This window comes from Heliangelus exortis, chromosome 23 (genome assembly GCF_036169615.1).
Source record: "Heliangelus exortis chromosome 23, bHelExo1.hap1, whole genome shotgun sequence".
Classification (NCBI taxonomy): domain Eukaryota; kingdom Metazoa; phylum Chordata; class Aves; order Apodiformes; family Trochilidae; genus Heliangelus; species Heliangelus exortis.
The window spans coordinates 3,087,317-3,105,271 of record NC_092444.1 but is presented as its reverse complement, the minus strand read 5'-3'; the positions used below and the strand labels follow the sequence as shown (position 1 = coordinate 3,105,271).

Here is a 17,955-nt window from a genome sequence, read left to right as displayed (position 1 = left end):
AGGGTGGATGCAGCCCCAGTGTCCTCTTGGCACTGCACTCCTCAGAGCTGCTGCATTCAGGTGTCACCCGCTCAGGTGCCTCTGATGGAGCCTGAAGACAGGGAACTGCACCAGCACCATGTCCCTTCCTGCTGAAAAAGCCACCCTGGCTTCTGTGTCAGATGGGATTTGCACTTGGGATGCAGAGAGAGGTATCGAGTAGCTCAGTGATGATGTCTGCAGTCTGAAAAGTGGCTGCCTCTGTGGGAATAGCTCCTTATCTGGCCAACATCAGGTTTCTTGGTGGGTTTGAAAATAGGATAATTTGGCAGAATTAACCTTGCATTTCCCAAGATGCTTTGGTTTGCTATTTTCAGTTGAAAGTATTAAAAGGTCTTTAAGTGGCAACAGAAGTCAACGTGATGGCACATGGAGATTGTGTTCACAGGACTACTTTTAATCATGTGGTATCCAGATTTTCCAGGAGTGTAATTCCTGTTGATATAATAGACTGGGCAATCTCATGTGGTACTACTGACCATCCCAGAATAGCAGCACACATTTCGCTTTCTCCCTCCCAGAATTCAAGCCATGCATCTGAATGACAAGGATCTTGGGTTTTGAGTCAGTCTTGTCAAATACTATCTTTTTGCTCTTTAAAAGGTTTCAGTGTTTAAAAAGAGGAACCACCAGATATTTTTACACTTAGTCCAATAATGAACACAGACATAATGATGCTTGTAGTATGTGGTTTAATTATACAGTTTGTAACTGGAATTACCTTTCTTCTACCCTTTCAGTACTGTAGCAGTGTGTATATCCTACATTCAAGGATGCTTGTTGAGTGCTCTCCTTGCAAATGTAGTGCTGGGAAATGATGAGGCATGTAGATTATTGAAGATTTTAATATAAAAGGCACATAAACATATGAATCGATTGAACTGGACAGGTAACTAGTAAGGCTGCTGATTTGAATAACTCACCTGCAACTGATTCTTTTCACATTGATAATTTACCACCTTATTTGCAACCAACTATATTGCACTGGAGAGTCAGAAGAGTACTGATCCCAATCAAAGTGGTTTTAGTGGTTCTCTTCCAGACTTAATGTTACCGGTTTGGGGGTGTACAAGTGAGGGGGACCATCTGCTTTACATTTCAACTGTCATCAACCTACAGCTACCAGAAGACTTGTGATTGGGGAAAAAGAAAAAAATCCTTTTCTCCAAGATTTGCCTGCAAATCTTGTCTTTCAGGTGGGAAGAGGAGCTGACAAGAAGAATGAGTCTGGAGTCCATGGTGGAGACCTTGCGGGAGGTAAGTTTTGAATAGTATGTATTGAAAGGTTTTCTCTGCACATTTCATTATGCCAGAAATTGAATTTGTTTCATTATAAACCTCGCTTGCAGCTAGAGCAGCTGATTGGGTTGCTGTGTGCTAGAAAACAGTGTTGATGTTTGAAAGCTGAAGCAGGAAGGTGCTGAAGTTTCTGGGCAAGTGGCTGTGGGGGTGGTGACATTCCATACCAGCTCAGGTTAAGTGAGGAAGTGTGTGTTGCCCTTCCACCTCTTAATCCTTGGTGTGCTTTCTCTTGCAGGAGGCACAGGAAGCAGAGGCTCTCCAGGAGGAGTTAAATGAAAAGATTGAAAGACTGAAAGCAGAACTTGTGGTCTTTAAGGGTCTGATGAGTGATGTAAGTACACTGGAGAGCAGAGTGGCCAGCACCCACTATCTTTGTGGATTGTGTGTGTCATGCTGTCAAATGGCTTCATTCATGAAAAGGTTATGGTCTTAGTGAGTGCTGCTTTGTAGTTAGCATTATGGCTGCCTTTATGATCTAATGCATCAGACAGATCACCCTTCCCCCTGCTTCCTCTCTGGTCTGTGTAGAGATGCATTAACTTGCTGCTTAGCCCATAACCCAGACTCTTCCCTCCCTTCCCCTTCCCCACAGCTGCCAGTGCTGGCATTCAGATCTGCAGCCAGGGAGGGAAATAAAAAGTTGGAGAACTTGGAGGTTAGGGTGAAGGGGTCATAACCACGCAGCACCACGTCCTGCTGACAAGAGGCCTTTTGCTCTGTATCACCCACAAAAATCATGTTCCTCAAGGAACACTCTGTATGTGTTTCCCAACTCCCTTTGGGATAGCTCGGAAGAGATGAACCCAGTATCACTAGTTCAGGTATCTGGCTTTGTATCCAGTGCTGTTTCAACTTAATTTAATAAAATAAAAATACCTGTTTCCTCATGTCTAGTTAGATACTGACTTTCCTTCAAAGCTGGAGGATCTTTTAGACTATGATTGGAAAATTTTTCCTACATTCAGACATACTGAGAGCATGAACACATGCAGGTATCTAGAAAAATAAGCCAAGTGAACATTAAGTCAAGTGCCTTTCCCTCTAAGATTGAAGTAGTGCTGATGCCATTTGTCTAATGAATGTGTCCTATTACACTTATTTATTCTGTAAGTTTGTGTAGAACTGCTTCCTTTTGGCTTTATATAAGCTTGCAGAACCTGCTCCCCAATGTCAAATACATTCTCTCAGGGCCACTAGATCTGTTCATGTGAAATTCAGCAATTAGCTGTGTCTTCTTTTGGTGTTTAATTGAGAGTAGGCATGCTTGGTTAGCAGCAATGGGAAAGGGAGAAACCTGTTAGGGGTCCAGCTCCATAAGGACTTTTTTGTTGAGGAAGAAATATTCCTCAAAGTGTACAAAATGGGTGGTGGTGAGTGCAAAAATCTTCCTCAACTGGAGAGAGAGTGTGCTTTGGGTTTTGTTAACTCAACAAGGGAGAAGAGAGGCTAAGGACAGCTGTGAGGATGCTTGGTTTGAATCCCAAGGTAAATATTTAGACCAGAGAAATACCAAATATTGACATGTAACTCTTGCCTTCCTGCAGATAAGAATCACTGGTATCTATTTGGTTGACAAGATTGAATTTAGAATGTGTCAGTGTTTAGAGATTTCTTTTTCTCAGTGTGCTTGGAAAACAAACAAAAAAAAATTCTAACTTTTCCAAAGTAGTTGACAAAGGTTGGAGAAGAACTGTCTTATAATTAAAAAAAAAAATTAAGAAGGAAAAACCAAAGCCAAGACTTTCATCTTGGAAAGGGGATTTGGTATTTAAGGAAGCTCTGCAAAGAGTTTTTCTGCTTTTCTGGTCAAAGTGGAAGCATTGCTTAGCCCTTGGAGTGGTACTTTCCAACAGAGTAAGTGTCATTTGCACTGGAAAATAGGCTTTTTGTGGAACAGTATTCCTTCATAAGGAGCCAGCTGTACTGTCTGAGTAGGAGTATCTCTTAGAAATTATCCTTATAATTACTTCCCAGAGAGAAGCAAGACAAAATATTTTTCCTGTAGAAATTCTGTTAGGCTGGAAGCCAGGTTAATGCTACTGAGGCGTATTTTCTGTGTCACAAGGTTTTGTGGATCTCTTTAGATCCAGTCTAGATTTTAGGCTTTTATGGTATGTGTGAAGTTGCTGAGTGGCCTTGATTCTGTTTTAACAGCAACATCTCCTTGCAGACATAGTTTTTCTGTCTGAAAGGTGGGAAGTGTTGCACACTCACCAGGTTTTACATTTCATTCTGTTCTGTATGTGCTCAACGGGGTTATTCTCCTTTTTTAAACCTGACCCATAAAAGTATAGAGTTGCCAGACCTGGCAGTGGTTTTGGGGTGGGTATTGATTTTTTTTATTTTTTTTTTTTTTTTTTTTTTTTTTTTTTTTTTTTTTTGGTGGCAAATTACCGAAAGTCCAAATTTTATTAGAGTTGGATGTGAATGTTAATTAACTATTAGCTGCCAAGTCTGTTTCAATTGTGCCTGTACTGCCCTTTCCCAGAGAACAAGGCGTAATAATGTGTTAAGAATGGTATGCCCTGGGGTTAGAGAGATACTGTGGGGTATCTCCTTTCCTGAACTGTATAATAATAGAAGATAATCACTACTGTCCTTCCTGCAGCCCATGACAGACCTGGACACAAAGATTCAAGAAAAGGCCATGAAGGTGGACATGGACATCTGCCGACGAATCGATATCACAGCCAAGCTGTGCGATGTCGCGCAGCAGCGCAACTCTGAAGACGTTTCCAAGATATTCCAGGTGATTAGGCCATGAATTTTCCTTAGGGTAGGACAAGAGGTGAGGGGACAAGAGGGAGCAGTGTGGAGGAATCTTGAAATTTCTTGAGATTTCTCTGTGGAACCTTAATTTCTTCTCTCTCAGTCTTGAAGCCCAGCTCTCTTCTGTCTGTAGGACAAGAACAGAAAATTTCTGGATTTCTAAAACCTCAGGATGAGCTTTCAGCCCTGGTGTCAGTCTGATGCTGGGCTGCAATGAATGCAGGGGCAAAAAAACATGACAGGGTCTAGGTTTGTATAAATGGCATCCTCACATTTCTTCCCATTGCAAGTGAGAGTTTTTAAGCTTGTAGAACTGTCATCTGAATATTCTTATTTCTGGCTGGAGCTCCATGGTCAGAAATAATGCTCTGTGGTGGTGACCTGTGACTACTTTGTCAACTAGAAACTCCAGGTACTTTCCTGAAGCTATTGTGGCTCCTTGGTCCTAGTAGGAAAGTCATTTAATATGATCCAAAAGTAAGCAGCTATGGCTCTGTGTGGAGCAAACCTGCAAGTTTCTGTGCAGTGGGTCTTCTATCAGAATTGCAGTTTCAGTTATGATTAACCTAGCTTCCTTCTACTTTGATCTGAATGTTCAGTCTCTGAATAAGTCTGATGCTTTTCTCTTTATGGTGATGCCATGTCTCATGGTAAATGCTTAACAAAAACACCATAAAAGATCCTTGTGGTCTCTGCTGGTGGTGCTCTCTGGTGAAGTTACCTAAATATTTGATAGATTATTTGGGTTTGTTTTTTTTTAGATATCCTGAAATATTCAGATTTCCTTAGTGAAGACTGTTTTTCTAGCACACTGAGCCATTGCATTGTGCTAGTGGTTCCTTAATGTTTTTGAGTAGAATTGTTGTCTTTCTTCTCAAAGGTAACTGCAAAGTGCACTTTTGGTCAAGCATCCAGTGGTTAAAATGATCAGCAGGGAGAACAAGACCAATAAGGGATGGCTTACATGCCAAGTAGAGGAAAAATGACAGTAGGCTGGGAGTGGACTGTGTGTCTGTGACTCTGTGGCACCCTCTGTGAATATCTTTTCTGTTCACAGTCCTCAGATGAAGAAGCAATGCTCTGCTCCCTTTGCAGGGTATCCCTTGAGTTCTCTGCACGTTTATAAACTTCATTCCTTTGAGGTTTTCCAGGCATTTTCATGGTTCAGTTAACCCTTCTTCTGTCAGCCTGAAGACTAGCAGCCTGACCCTGACTCAATGCCACCTAAAAAACCTTCCTGTCTGCTCTTCCATGGGGGCTCAGTGCTGGGAGGTGGCAGGAGAGGGAGAGTTCTGTCATTGCTCTCAAGCCTGCTGCCGGGACCCTCCTGCCAGCTTCTGCTTCTACCCTGTATCATTCTGACCTCTGCATGTTCTCTGGGAGCTCCTGGGCTGGTGTGAGTGAACAGATGAACACCTGTAGAGCTCTGGCAGCCTGCAGCTTGCTTTGCTCCTTGCCTCCTGAACTGCTTCCTTGTGCTCTGTGTTCACCACTCATTAACAGCTGCAATTCCTATCTTGAGTACCAGCAGCCCCTGAATTGCCTGGGAGCTGATGAACAGTTCCAACCTAATGGTTCTCCTTTATTTCCCCCTCTCCTGGAAGAGGAGAACTGAGGAAGAAGCTGAACCTTCTAGTTACTGCTCTTCTCTCCAATTAAGGTGGCTTCCAAGAAGAAGGAACGCAAGCTGACGTCTGATGATGACCTCTCTGAGCAGGATGGGGACAATGGCAGGTTCTCAGATGATGAGGTCAGCTGTTCTTTGAATATCACAGATGAAATGAAGAGGATGTTCAATCAGCTGTGAGTATTCTGGACAATGTGGTGAAAACTTACTCCAAAAATGCAGATTTGGTTCCAGAATTCAAGTATTGAGTTATTCCTCTGTGCTTTCAGAACTATTCATTTTTTTTCCACTCCCTAGGAGTTGAACCTGAGATCCCAGGGAGGCACATACTCAAAGGTTTTCTGAAAGTTTAAATAAAATTGACAGAAACTGCTTTTTGATTCTCCCTTGAATAAGGAGGACTAATAGAGAATATAAAAATAGATGTTTATATGCTGTTGTAACAGTCACAAAAGAAGAAACCTATTAAAAAAAAAAAGTACAAAACTCAACTCTCTGATCTATGTTTTTGCTGAATATTTTGGACAGAACCTTGCTGCTGCTTGGGGTGGATGGAATTTGGCAACATCACGTAAAACTCAGTACAAAATGGATACAAAATATTCTACCAAACTACCAAGAAGAAAAATAAGCTCAATCCCGTCTGAAACCAGGACACTTCTGTAGTATTTTGCATAATTTTTCAGTTTCTCTTTAGGCAAAAGGTAGTGGTGGGTGTGTCTGGAAGTTCAGATGAGGCAGTGGATGACAGTTTATGGATTTCAAGGATGTTGAAAGCCTTGCTGCGAGCTCTCATCTCCCAGAGTGGAAGAATTGCAATTTATTTTGCCTCAAGCTTTACCCTAATTTGGATTGTTGGTTAGGAAGCTGTGGAATCTGAGAAAAGCCTCCCTGCACCTTGGTGCTATACAAAGCATCTCAGGAAGCCAGTTGGCAATGTGCCTTCCTGTTTTTTCCTCCAGTTCTGGGAAGGATGGAGGTGGCCACAGCCTAGTGGTTTTTTTTTTAGCCAGAGGAAAGCCCCAGCAAGCTGTTGGTCTGACTTTCCTAGCATTTGAATATGGGTGTTTTCTGCCAACTTCTGCAGTGACTGCAGGAGGGAGAATTCCCCAGTGCTCTCCCACAGAGCAGGACAGCAGTTAATACATAGGAGCACACCAGAAATTCTCTGAGTAGCATTAGCTCCTCTTCTGTTGTCAGCTGTTGCCAAATGTTGTTTTCAGGGTATGTGTCTTTGTTTCCTCCTGAATTCCGTGTGTAGGAGAGCATGGGTTTTTTGCATGTCTTGTGGGTAATTTCTCATTGGAACTTTTTATATTATTTAGGCCCTTATTAGTATTCAGGGTAATAAATACCAATGTTTTGCTTCTCTGCTAATAGTTCAGCGTGGCAGCAGATAGTGTGTGGATTTTTTTTAGACAAGCAAGAGATTAAATGCTTTTCCAATCTAATAGTTATATTTTAGTTTTTAGTTTTGTTCTTAACAAAATCTGTGATACCCAGCTCTTACTGGTGCTGCTCATAAAGTTCTTATCTCCTGGTCCTATTACACATATGGGAATCTTGAGTGTATGTTTAAATTGGGTTGATCTAGAGCAGTGCTTGTGGCTTACTGGAGATGGATTGCTAAGGATGTCAGGGTTAGGGGGATTTCTGAAGTAATATAATAGCTTACATGTAGCTGAAGAGTTTGCCTTATTAGCACAAACTGAAAGTGATTTCCATTTTATCTGTAATGAGCTTAATCTTTAAGAATCTAGCAGTAGAAATTCAAAATGCAGTTGACTTTGAACAGTGTGCATCTGAAGTAAGCAGCAGTCAGGACTTGGGAGCCTTTCTGCTCCCTGGCAAGGGTTGTTCTTGCAAAAAAGAAACTGATTTGAAGAAGTTGAATTGCAAGAGGCACAACCACGCATGTCCAAGTTTGTTGGTTTTTTTTTTAAAAATTATTTTTTTCAAGTCATGCTGAGTCTAGGAAATAGCCTGTCTCTTTTGCCAAGCTCTTCAGCCTCCTAAGGACAGCACTGGCCTCAGCTTCCTGATGAGATGTTATCTGCTAAAAAGGAAGTGAAGTAAAGTAACAAAAATGCATCAGGCTGAAATGAGCAGACTGCTCCTGGGAGAAGTTTCAGGTTTTTGTCAGGGCTCCTTAACAAGGACAAGAAACAGCTACTTGTGTTCCACCCTGCTGCTGTTCAAACCAAAAGGGACTCAAGAGTCTTCTGAAACTTTCCCTTATTGCACAATTACTGTACTAAAGGGCTTGACCAAATCACAGGGTTAAAGGCCACTTCTTGCCTCTGTTTGTTCTCAGTCTGAAGTGGCTGTAGTAGAATGTTTGTTGCTTAAGTCAACAATAAGTGTTTGTGCTGACCTGCACATCCTTTTGGGGTTCAGTTTTTTCCTAGTTATTACTTAAGAAAATAATTTTAAGTGCTGCAGGGAAAAAGCTGGCTGAGTTTCCCCATGAAACCCAGCAGGGAGTCTTCTAGTGGTTGCTGCTTATAAAATTCCTCAAACTTTGGGCAAATTTTCCCATGTCTGAAGAGAAAATAGTTCATACCATGTTTGTGGTTTTGCATACAGGGGAAACTAATGTGCAGCACCATCTGGAGGACAGAGCTAGGACTGTGCATTGAACCAGGAATGCTAACAAGGAGCTTTTTTTCTGCTTTGGGGTGGCAAAGAGCCCGGGAGTGAGAGACTTGGGCAGTGGTAAAGACTGTTTGTAAAAACTGTGAGGATTTTCAACAGCTGCATTGTCTCCTTCATTCAATTCTCTAGTCTTTTTTTTTTTTTATTTTATTTTTTTCTAGAAGATAATTTGAACTGAGAAAGTGGGGCTGGAGTGGTTTTCATTAATGCTTTTTCTGTTATCTTAACAGTCGTGAGACATTTGATTTTGATGATGACTGTGATAGTTTAACATGGGAGGAGAATGAGGAAACATTGCTTCTTTGGGAAGACTTCACAAACTGCAACCCTTCAATTGACCTCCAAGGAGAGGTGAGTTTATTTTGGTTGTTTTTTCAAATTATGCTCTGCAGAAACTGTATCACCCAGCTGCTCTTTTAGCCACTTGAGCCTTTGGATTCTTAACTGGTGATCTAGTTTGCCACCCAAACTTGCTTTGATTTTAAAATCCTCTTAGTCTTTTCTCTCCATTGCTGCTTTTCAGTCTGCGCAATCACTTTATTTGCCAGACTTAATTTCTTCTGCTCCTTCAAACTCAGTTTTAAAAGAACCAAGCAAGTGGCAGAAGATCCAGTGCATCCAGTTGTTAAAGGAGCATCAATCTGTCACCCTAAGCAATCAATTATTTGGAGCCCTGGATCTTCTACACAGCATCTCACTTTCTCCCTAGATTATAATTCACCCTTCAGTCCTCAAAATAGTAGACACTATTACATGTTTATTTAGTGGGAGAAAAACAAACTTGGTATGGTCTGTGTAAAAGACAAAAGCTGTAGTTGCAGGGCTGTGAAACACCCCAGGGATCTTCTGAACTTGTGGATCTTTGTGCTTCCATCTTCCCAGTCAATAGGACTGTCCTGTTGGTGGTGGATAGTAAACAGCTTGCTTTTAATCCTTCAGATCCCATGCAAAGCAAGCAAATGGCTGCATGCTGCCTCATTCAGGGACTCCTGAGCCTTTTTCAACAGGCCTGAAGGGATTGAAATGGCAAGGGCTGGCTTTGTGCAGGTAGTCTTAAACTTGTCACTATTATTTCCTTCCTGAGTAGCATGATAGCAGTAGGTAAGAAATAATCCTGCCTCATTCCATCATCACCAGAGTGAAAAGATGCTGAGACAGCAGTCTCCTGAATATTGTCTTGTGTTGACTGCCAGGGGTGTGTTAATTTACATCTTCCCATTTGTGGATCATCTGGCATACCCTGAAACTGCAGAGATTACTCAGAAGTGCTGGGAGTGCAGAAAGCAGTGTGCTTAGCTACATCTGTCTTCTGAGCAGGGAGAGTGGCAGAGTGATAATGTGCAGCCCTGTGCTGGAATTAGTGACAGATTTATTTGCATTTACCCATGTGTGCATGTCTGAGCACAGCTATCAGAGGAATGGTGCCGAACTCAGCCCCTTCCCTGCGAAAACTCTGAAGGTTTTAAGAAGCTTAAATCCTTCTAAATGAAAATTATACAAGGAAAGGGTAGATTTGTCTTGTAGATGGAGATTCAGAATAAAGACTGCTCTGTCTGTGCCTGGTCTTTAACATAGTGCTTTACATGCCTGAATCTTCCTTCCAGTGGCTTTATTCCTTTCAAGTTCTTATGCCGTGCCCTAGCCACCTTCTTTTATGACCTTCCTCCTTAAAGCTCTTTCTTCTGCATATAAAAGGATCAGGGGAATGATTCTTGTAGCTACAGACTGGTTATGTAGCTATGATCCTGGTAAAACTGCCACAGATGTGACAAAGTGGGGGCAACATAATTAGTGCTCATCAGTGCATTTGCATTAAATGTTGTTTTTTGTTGGTTGGTTTTTTTTTTTTTTTTTCCGGAAAAGAGAGGTAGGTAATAACACAACAGAGAGAACAATGACATTGGTTTAGTCTCTTTGTGACAGCAGGAAGTATTGCTGGGTGTTTGGTAGCCCAGCCCAAAGCAATGATGATACAGGAGGTGGTGGATGTTTCCTTTGGGACAGCAAGTGTTGTTATGTGTGATATTGTCACTGGGAGTGGGCTGGAGCAAGCTGGCTTGATCTAGCAGGTAGGGGAAGAATTTCAATAGGAAATAGTGCTTGCAGAGTATTTGTGTGAGGTAATGGAGACTGAAAGGACTGGAGAATAATATGTAATTGGAAAATGAGCATTTCAATGCAAAGCTCCAAGTAGTGGTATGGTCAATGGAAGGAAAAATTGTCTGGAAAGCAATTAGAAGCTTTTTAAGCATAAGTAGACTGTGAAAGGTTCAGGAAAATCTCTGTGTTTGGTTCTTTGGTACCTAATACCTTCATCAGGTATTTGTGTTTTGTTGCTGGAGCCTTGGTCTAGAGGATCCTTGATCAGAGATTTCATCTTGTGTGTAAAAAGCCATGGTCAAGGTACAAAAATATGTTTCCTGGTATGCCAGGCTGATCTGTGTAAAATGTATATTAAAAAATAATTTTAAAAAACCCCTTAGAATGAAAGACCATAAGAGTCTGCATTTCTGAGTGAAGTTAAATATAAAAATCTGCAGTCTGCTGCTACTGAATTCCTTGTTAGTTTCCGGCTAATTATTTACATCCTTTCCCATGCAGGAGGAAAACCTGGGAAACTTGATCCATGAAACTGAGTCTTTCTTTAAAACGAGAGATAAGGAATACCAAGAAACAATAGGGCAGATAGAGGTAAGGAAGTTGTTCATGACAATATGAATTGTTTCTCATGGAGGAAAGCATGTGTGGTGTTCTGGTCCAGTGGAACCCACAGAGGAAAGGGGGAATGTCTCTATCTAACAATGCAAAAGCATTTTCCTTTCACATACTCTTGGGATTTTTTTCTGAATACCATTCTTTGTCAACCCTATTATTAATTAAGAGTAAATCTGTAACTGGTGGAGTGAGAACCTTCAGAACAAAGGGAATAAAAACTTGCCATTATTATTATTTTTCCCATACTTGTCTTGTGTTTCCACCATCACACTGGGAAGTGCTTCACAAGATGTGGCCTCAGAGCTTGCCAGACACCAGCTGCAGCTTCTCCAAGTCTCTGCCTTGCCTAGACCATGCTTTCACTAATTACTGCTTATTGACAAACAAGATGCCAACCAGCAGAATAAAAAGCTTGAGGGGAAGATGATAATAAATTATATTAATTCTGATAAAAAATAACTAAAACCAGTGCTGAGCTCTACTTAAAATACTTCCTAAGCTGTTGAATCCACTGGCAGTATGAAACACTGAGATTAGGATTCTGTGTTAGTGTTTTGGTTGGGTCTGGGCACCTTTAGCACCCCCACCAGTATGGACAATTGGATAAAGCAGGGAGAAGCTGCTAGTAGCTCACTTTAGGCTTGTTATTTTCTCCCATTTCTTGCAGCTGGAATTGGCCACAGCCAAGAGTGACATGAATCGCCATCTCCACGAGTACATGGAAATGTGCAGTATGAAAAGGGGGCTGGATGTACAGATGGAAACCTGTCGTAGGCTCATCAAAGGCTCAGCTGACAGGTAAATAAGATCCTAACATTCTGCCAGGGGGGCCTCAAGGATTTATTTTGCTCTTGTTTCCTTGCAAACTGATTTAAAGGCAAAAGTATCATTTTGTCCTTTAGGTCATCTTGTTTCTTTCCCTCAGAGGAACACTGTAACAGGGCAGGGGCTCCTCTGCAGTTACACTTCTGAGGATTCAGCACCTGGTAGTAAAAAGAGGGATGTTACACATAGGGCTGGCAGTACCTTCACCTTTTTTCTGACTTGGTTGGATGCTTAGTGTCTCAGACCCACAACTCTTAAAGCAAACAAATCCCAAAAATAAACCTTTCTGTAGGCTTGTAGGAAGAACTTGGGGTTTTAAGCTTCTTATGTGTTCAGAACCCATCTTTATACTGTGGGGGATTTTTCTTGTCTCTTGCTCACCCCCACTACACATCCTGTCTTGAAAGAAGAAGAGAAACTTTCCTTTGAGTTTTCAAGACTGTACTATACTATGGATGATATTTCTGTAGGATGTTCACTAGACTTAGTTTGATTTTTTTCTTTCTTTTTTTTTCTTCCTTTTTCTTTTTTTTTTTCTTTTTTTTTTCCCTTTTCCTTTTTTTTCTTTTTTCCTTCTTTTTTCATTTTTCTTTTTTCTTTTCTTTTCTCTCTTTTTTCTTTCTTTTTTCTTTTTCCTTTCTTCCTTTTTTTCTTTTTTCCTTCTTTTTTTTTCTTTTTTTTTTTCTTTTCTTTTCTCTTTTTCTCTTTTCTTTTTCCTTTCTTTTTTCTTTTTTTTTTCTTTTTTCTTTCTTTCTTTTTTTTTTCTTCTTTTTTTCCGTATCCATAAAGCTGGGGCAGCTGTTACATTTGTGTAGGAGATGGCAGGGGTGGGGTGGCAGCACACATGGTGCTTAGCTGCACTACAGGTATTCGCTGTAAACCCAAATTTTAATACTAATAAAGGATATTTTAAAATGTTTCATGTAGTTAAAGTAACCATTTTCTTTAAAGGTTCCTTTTCTCAGTGAAATTTAATTTCTTGTCTGAACCTTTCTCTGCATTTTTTTACAGAAATTCTCCATCTCCCAGCTCTGTAGCCAGCAGTGACTCAGGAAACACAGATGAAATTCAGGATGAGTTGGACAGAGAGACGGATGTGGAGCCCATGGTCAGCTGATACATTTGAAGCATTCCAGTGAAAAGGGAAGATTCAAGATTAAAAAATCAATACCCTGATGGGGGGAAAAAAAAAAAAAGACTTGTAAGCCCTTGCACAGGGTTTCTAAGGACTCATTCCCACATGCATCCCCACCCCACCCAAGGATTGGTGCTGTAAATTTCTATTGTTTTACAGATCATAAATGCAGTGTCCTGTAGAGAAAACGTGGTATTTTAATTGTGCCTTTGCCCCAAGCTGAGCCACTTTGAGCTCCAGTGGAATATTAATAGCAGGTGTTTTTATTAAAAAAAAGTTATTTTAAAAAATAATTCTGGTAGCAGCAGAGAATGGTGCTGCAAAGGCTGTGGGTTTTTCAATAAATTCATGGTTTAATTGAATTGCTGCACTGATTGACAAAAGGAATGCTGGCAAAATGAGAAATGAACCCAAGATAATTATGGTACAATTACCAATGTCTGGCACAAAAAAAAAAATGCCTCCAAATTGAACTGTAAACATATTAAAATAGCAGGTTTAGAGACAGCTTTTAGGATTAATCAGTTATACAATATTAAAAGGAATTTCTTCATTCCATCTTTCTGGCTGAAGGATCCTTTGAGATTTGTAGAAGCTTTCTGCTGGGCTCCAGAATCAGAAGGAGCCTCAGAAGTCTCAGCTGGGTGGCAAAGCAGGTGGACAAAGGAGGGCTCATGGGGTGGGACTATCACTGATAAACTACTATGCAAAAAAAAAAAAAAAAAAAAAAAAGCTAGCCTTATTTATGTGGAATGTTTGGTCCCTGCTGGGCTACAGTTATCTCTTGGGGGGAAAGGAAAGCTACAAACACATTTGCACATTTGTTATCTGTAGAGCTTCTTTTGAGGAGGAATGTTGTATTACAATGCCTTTGTTTCCAGTGATGGGATTAAGAGGGGAATCAGCTCTTCAGTTCCCATGTTGTTTTTGTGTTCTCTTGGTTTTCAGGATTTCTTGTTTTTAAACCCTAGTGTTTGCAGATTTTACTTTGCTAACAAGCAGATAACTCCATTTTATGCTGCTTTCATGATGTTTAGAGTGGGCTAGTTGAAGCATCAGGATAAACTGACATAGCTGTGTAGATGTGGGCTTGAGACATGGCACTTGGGAGAGTTCCAGACCACTGTAATACAGACAAGATGAGCACTGAAAAATACTGTAATCCTTTTGAGGGCACAGTCAAATGAACCTCACCCTCCTGCTGCCCTAGCATTAGGGAAGAACAGCCAGGTGCTTTCTCTGTGAGAAAGTGAGAAGACCAAGGAAGACCTAGGCTGTGTCAGGCTTTTTCTGTATTTTTACCCAGAAGGAGGCAGCATCAACAGTCAGATCCCTTGGTGGTCTTTGAGGAAACTGTCATCATCTAGCTGGTCATGATTATTAGTGGGAGTTCAGCCAGATAAAAACAGGGTATAAACCTCAGCCAATAATATTTTGTTTGGGTTCTTTGTTTTGGTTTGGTTTTTTTAAGATTGAAAGTGTAGTTTATACTGCCTCCAGGTAACTGTGTAGTTAATGAGCAGTTGCAAGAGTTGGAGTAAATACACAATGTATTTCTTTATTCCTGCCAGGAAGCTTAGGACCAGCTATGTAGGAGCAGTGCTAGGACTGGACAGGGAAATACCTGATTTAAGCACCCTCTCAGTGTTATGTAAAGGTAAGCTGGCCAATTTTTTTTTTAGCTTCCTGAGTATTGTTTCCAAGCCTTTCTTCTGTATTGATCAGAAATCAGTGGGGTTGCAGTGTAAGCAGGCAGCCAGAAGAGATGAGTGTTGCTTTCTTCCAAAAAGACCACAAATGTCTCAGTGTGGGCAGGAATTCCTCTCCACCTTGTGCAGCTCTGCAGAGGGGTGGGTAGGACCTGAGTGGGTTTCTGCTCACAGTAACTGTGGGTACAATAATGTCTTCTCCATCTGAGTCTGCCTGGAGTTCATTGCTGTTCAGCTCCATCCCCTGCTGGGACACTTGGTGCTTTTCGGCCAAGTGAATCAAATGGGCTCCCTGTGTTCTTCAGAGTGGGGAGCAGTACTGGGATGATCCCTCAGGATTCCCAGGCTGGAGGTCAAAATCCACAGTTGATGGTTTCCATCCAAGAAAATAGATCCAAGGATATTCTTGTGGTTTCCTTACCAATTGAAATACTCAGTGCAGTAACTCCTTGGTCCCTGTGGTGTGGGCTGGGGGCTTTTTTAAAGCCTGTTGCATCCTGTAAATGTAGATAACTTTTTTTCTGGAAAAGAAACCTTATTCCAAAGTGCTCATTTCTCTTATTTCTTGGGCGGCCAAAGTGGTAGAATGGCATGTTCACTAGGGCAAGGTGGGGTGGGTAGGGCAAGAGATGTGATATTTTTTGAGGGGGCTGGGACTGCATGTTTTCAATAAAATACTCTTAAGGTTTTCAAGCCTGTTTGAACTTCAGCTGCTAAAATGTAGTTTCTCACAAGGTTGAGAAACCATCTGCCAAAGCTGAGTGTCTGTAATGCTGTAGGGACTTTGGGGGAGGCATTGTCAAGCCATGGACTTGTACAGTGAATCAGCCCCCTGGGAGGCTGGCAGTCAGCTCTCCTCACTTGGAAAAAACTCCTTGGTACTGGAGAAAATGAGCAATTTTAACAGCCTTCCAGCATAGCTACTGGGTTCTTTTTCTTTAAAACTCAGTGTCCTAGTAGGAAAAAGGCTGAGTGTTGTTGAAACTAGTAGCTGGCATGCTGAAGGTAGGGAAGAATAATTTTCAGCTGGAGAGAACCCAGTGAGGAAGCAGAAATTCAGCTGTCAAAATGAGCTGGCTGAAATCTCCGGTTTATCTCATAGCCATAATTCTGAGGAGCATCTCTAACAGGGTTGCATTTGTTGCTAAGTGTAAGGGATGTGGGCCTGTAGTAGAAGGTAGTGAAATAATGTGTATGGTGGTGATGTGTATGACAGTAAATTACCATGGTTGTTGGTGTCTCTTTCTTATATCCATATGTAATCCATTTTTAAAGATGAAAAGGTGTTTTCATACATGGGACTGGGGTTTAATTTTCATTTAAGGCTGTAGAGGAGTTGGGGGATCAGCCTCTCAGGAGTTACAGGGGTTGGTCCTTGGTAGTTTCCCCAGGAGGTCTTTGGTTTCCTTTCAAGCCATGCTGCTGATGTAGCTGACTGTGGTCCTGCTCAGTTCCCTTCAACCACTCTGTAGAAACCAGATCAAAAGCTTGCCAGAAAAAAAAAAAATGGTGAAAATGCTGGAAATGATTTTGATGACCTCTTTTTCCTTTGTAAAGCTGTAAATACTTTATTTTTGTTTTCTATTGTTAACGGGGTGTCATATTGACACTTTTAGACCTACAATCAGAAAATCCTCCTCATTGTTTCTCATTTTTTTAAAAGGGGATTTCAAGGAAGCAAATTTTTTTGCTTGTTCGCAGTGTAATTATAGATCCAATTCCTAAAGTGGGTTTGTAAAAAAAAAAAAAAAAAAAAAAAAAAATGTTTTCAGTGAACAAATGGCATTTGTTTTTGTGGATGCATGTTTAAAAATGTCCAAAGAATAATGTGGTACGAACACTTTTTTCAAAGACTTAGTAATTATCATATTAGTTCACACAATGAAAAAAAAAAAATTATTTAAAAATGTGTCTGGGGGGGAATGTAATGAAACTCATCTAAGCTAACTGTGTAATCTATTTATAAAAACATGGTATATATTATATTTTTATTAGAGGTTTTTAAAGTGCAAACAGAACTCTGTTAACAAATGCATTTACTCCCTTGTGAAGCATCTTCTGCTCTGATGGGATTCTAAATTTCCAAATGGTTTCAAGATTCAACACAGAAATAATAACAGGTCTGGCTGTGAAGCACTCACCCATCACTTCCTTGGAGCAAGAGGGAAAGGAAAATAGGTTAACAGCTTTTCTGCCACTGCAGAATTATTTCTGTTTCCCCTTTTGTTTGTGGTTTGTTGTTTTTTTTTTTCTCCTTCCCCCTCATTGCAAAGAATTCTGCTGGAGGGGGTAAGGATCTCTGTTTGCTCCCCTAAATACCAGGGGGACTGCAGCCCAGAGCTGTTAAAATCAGCCCCAGAATGGTTGAAAGGTAAATTGTGCTTGTCTGCATCAGTATAAATTGGAATTAACTTGATGAAACAAAATAATAGATCAGAATTGTGCCTGAATATAAACCTAAAGCTGCTGAGATCTATTACTTTTTTTTTTTTTTTTTTCCTAACCATTCCTGCCAGCAAAAATCCAAGTTGGGTGATGGATCCAGGGCTGGCTGATGGAAAAGCCCTGGTGATGAGTGGGTGCTCACAGCCTCACCCCAGCACTGCTGTCTGCAAAGCAGCAATTTCCTGGTGTTTCCCTTGGCTCTGGAAAAAAGTGGAAGAATGTTTGTGTTGGGGCTTGAGAGGAGGGGAATTGCAATCCTGGGAAGTCTCTGATTTTGTTTCACGTTTGAGAGTGCTTCATTTTAGAGCTGGTGTGTTTAAAGCATGATTTATCACAGCAAAATTCAGAAATGGTTGTGCTGCTGTGGTGTAACAACACCCTGAGGATTTTCCACATGTTGCTTCGGGACTCCTGGTTTTTAAAATTCTTTTGCACTGGTCCAGGAGTTGGGAACACATAGGTTTTAAAAAGCTTTGCCTTCAGTCTTGTCACCCAAATGCTTGGCTACTTTTCTTTTTTAAGCTTTTAATAGTACTTAATTGGTGCCAGTTGGAGTTTAAAGTGAGAAATTGCCAGTCAAGGCAAGGCATGGTGTCCTGGGCTTAATAACCCTGGGTTTAAAGGTGAATTAGAAACATTACCTGCCAAAATCTTAATTCAGTCCCTTGCTCAGCCAATTTCTAGAGAAGGGGACACTGAAAACTTGGACCTGAATCTTTGGCAGAGTAGTGAAG

General features: G+C 40.9%; 1 protein-coding gene across 1 annotated transcript in view; it reads left to right on the top strand.

Annotated features, from left to right (window-relative positions):
* The window catches only part of IFFO2 (intermediate filament family orphan 2), a 35,883-nt gene extending 22,016 nt beyond the window's left edge, over positions 1-13,867 (top strand). The window contains exons 2-9 of the mRNA XM_071767386.1: positions 1,236-1,296; positions 1,577-1,672; positions 3,950-4,090; positions 5,771-5,913; positions 8,623-8,743; positions 10,994-11,083; positions 11,775-11,905; positions 12,944-13,867. Coding sequence (XP_071623487.1) covers positions 1,236-1,296; positions 1,577-1,672; positions 3,950-4,090; positions 5,771-5,913; positions 8,623-8,743; positions 10,994-11,083; positions 11,775-11,905; positions 12,944-13,049 — 889 coding nt within the window. The 3' untranslated portion in view covers positions 13,050-13,867. The remainder of the gene's footprint in view (positions 1-1,235; positions 1,297-1,576; positions 1,673-3,949; positions 4,091-5,770; positions 5,914-8,622; positions 8,744-10,993; positions 11,084-11,774; positions 11,906-12,943) is intronic.
* The last annotated feature ends 4,088 nt before the right edge of the window (positions 13,868-17,955 follow it).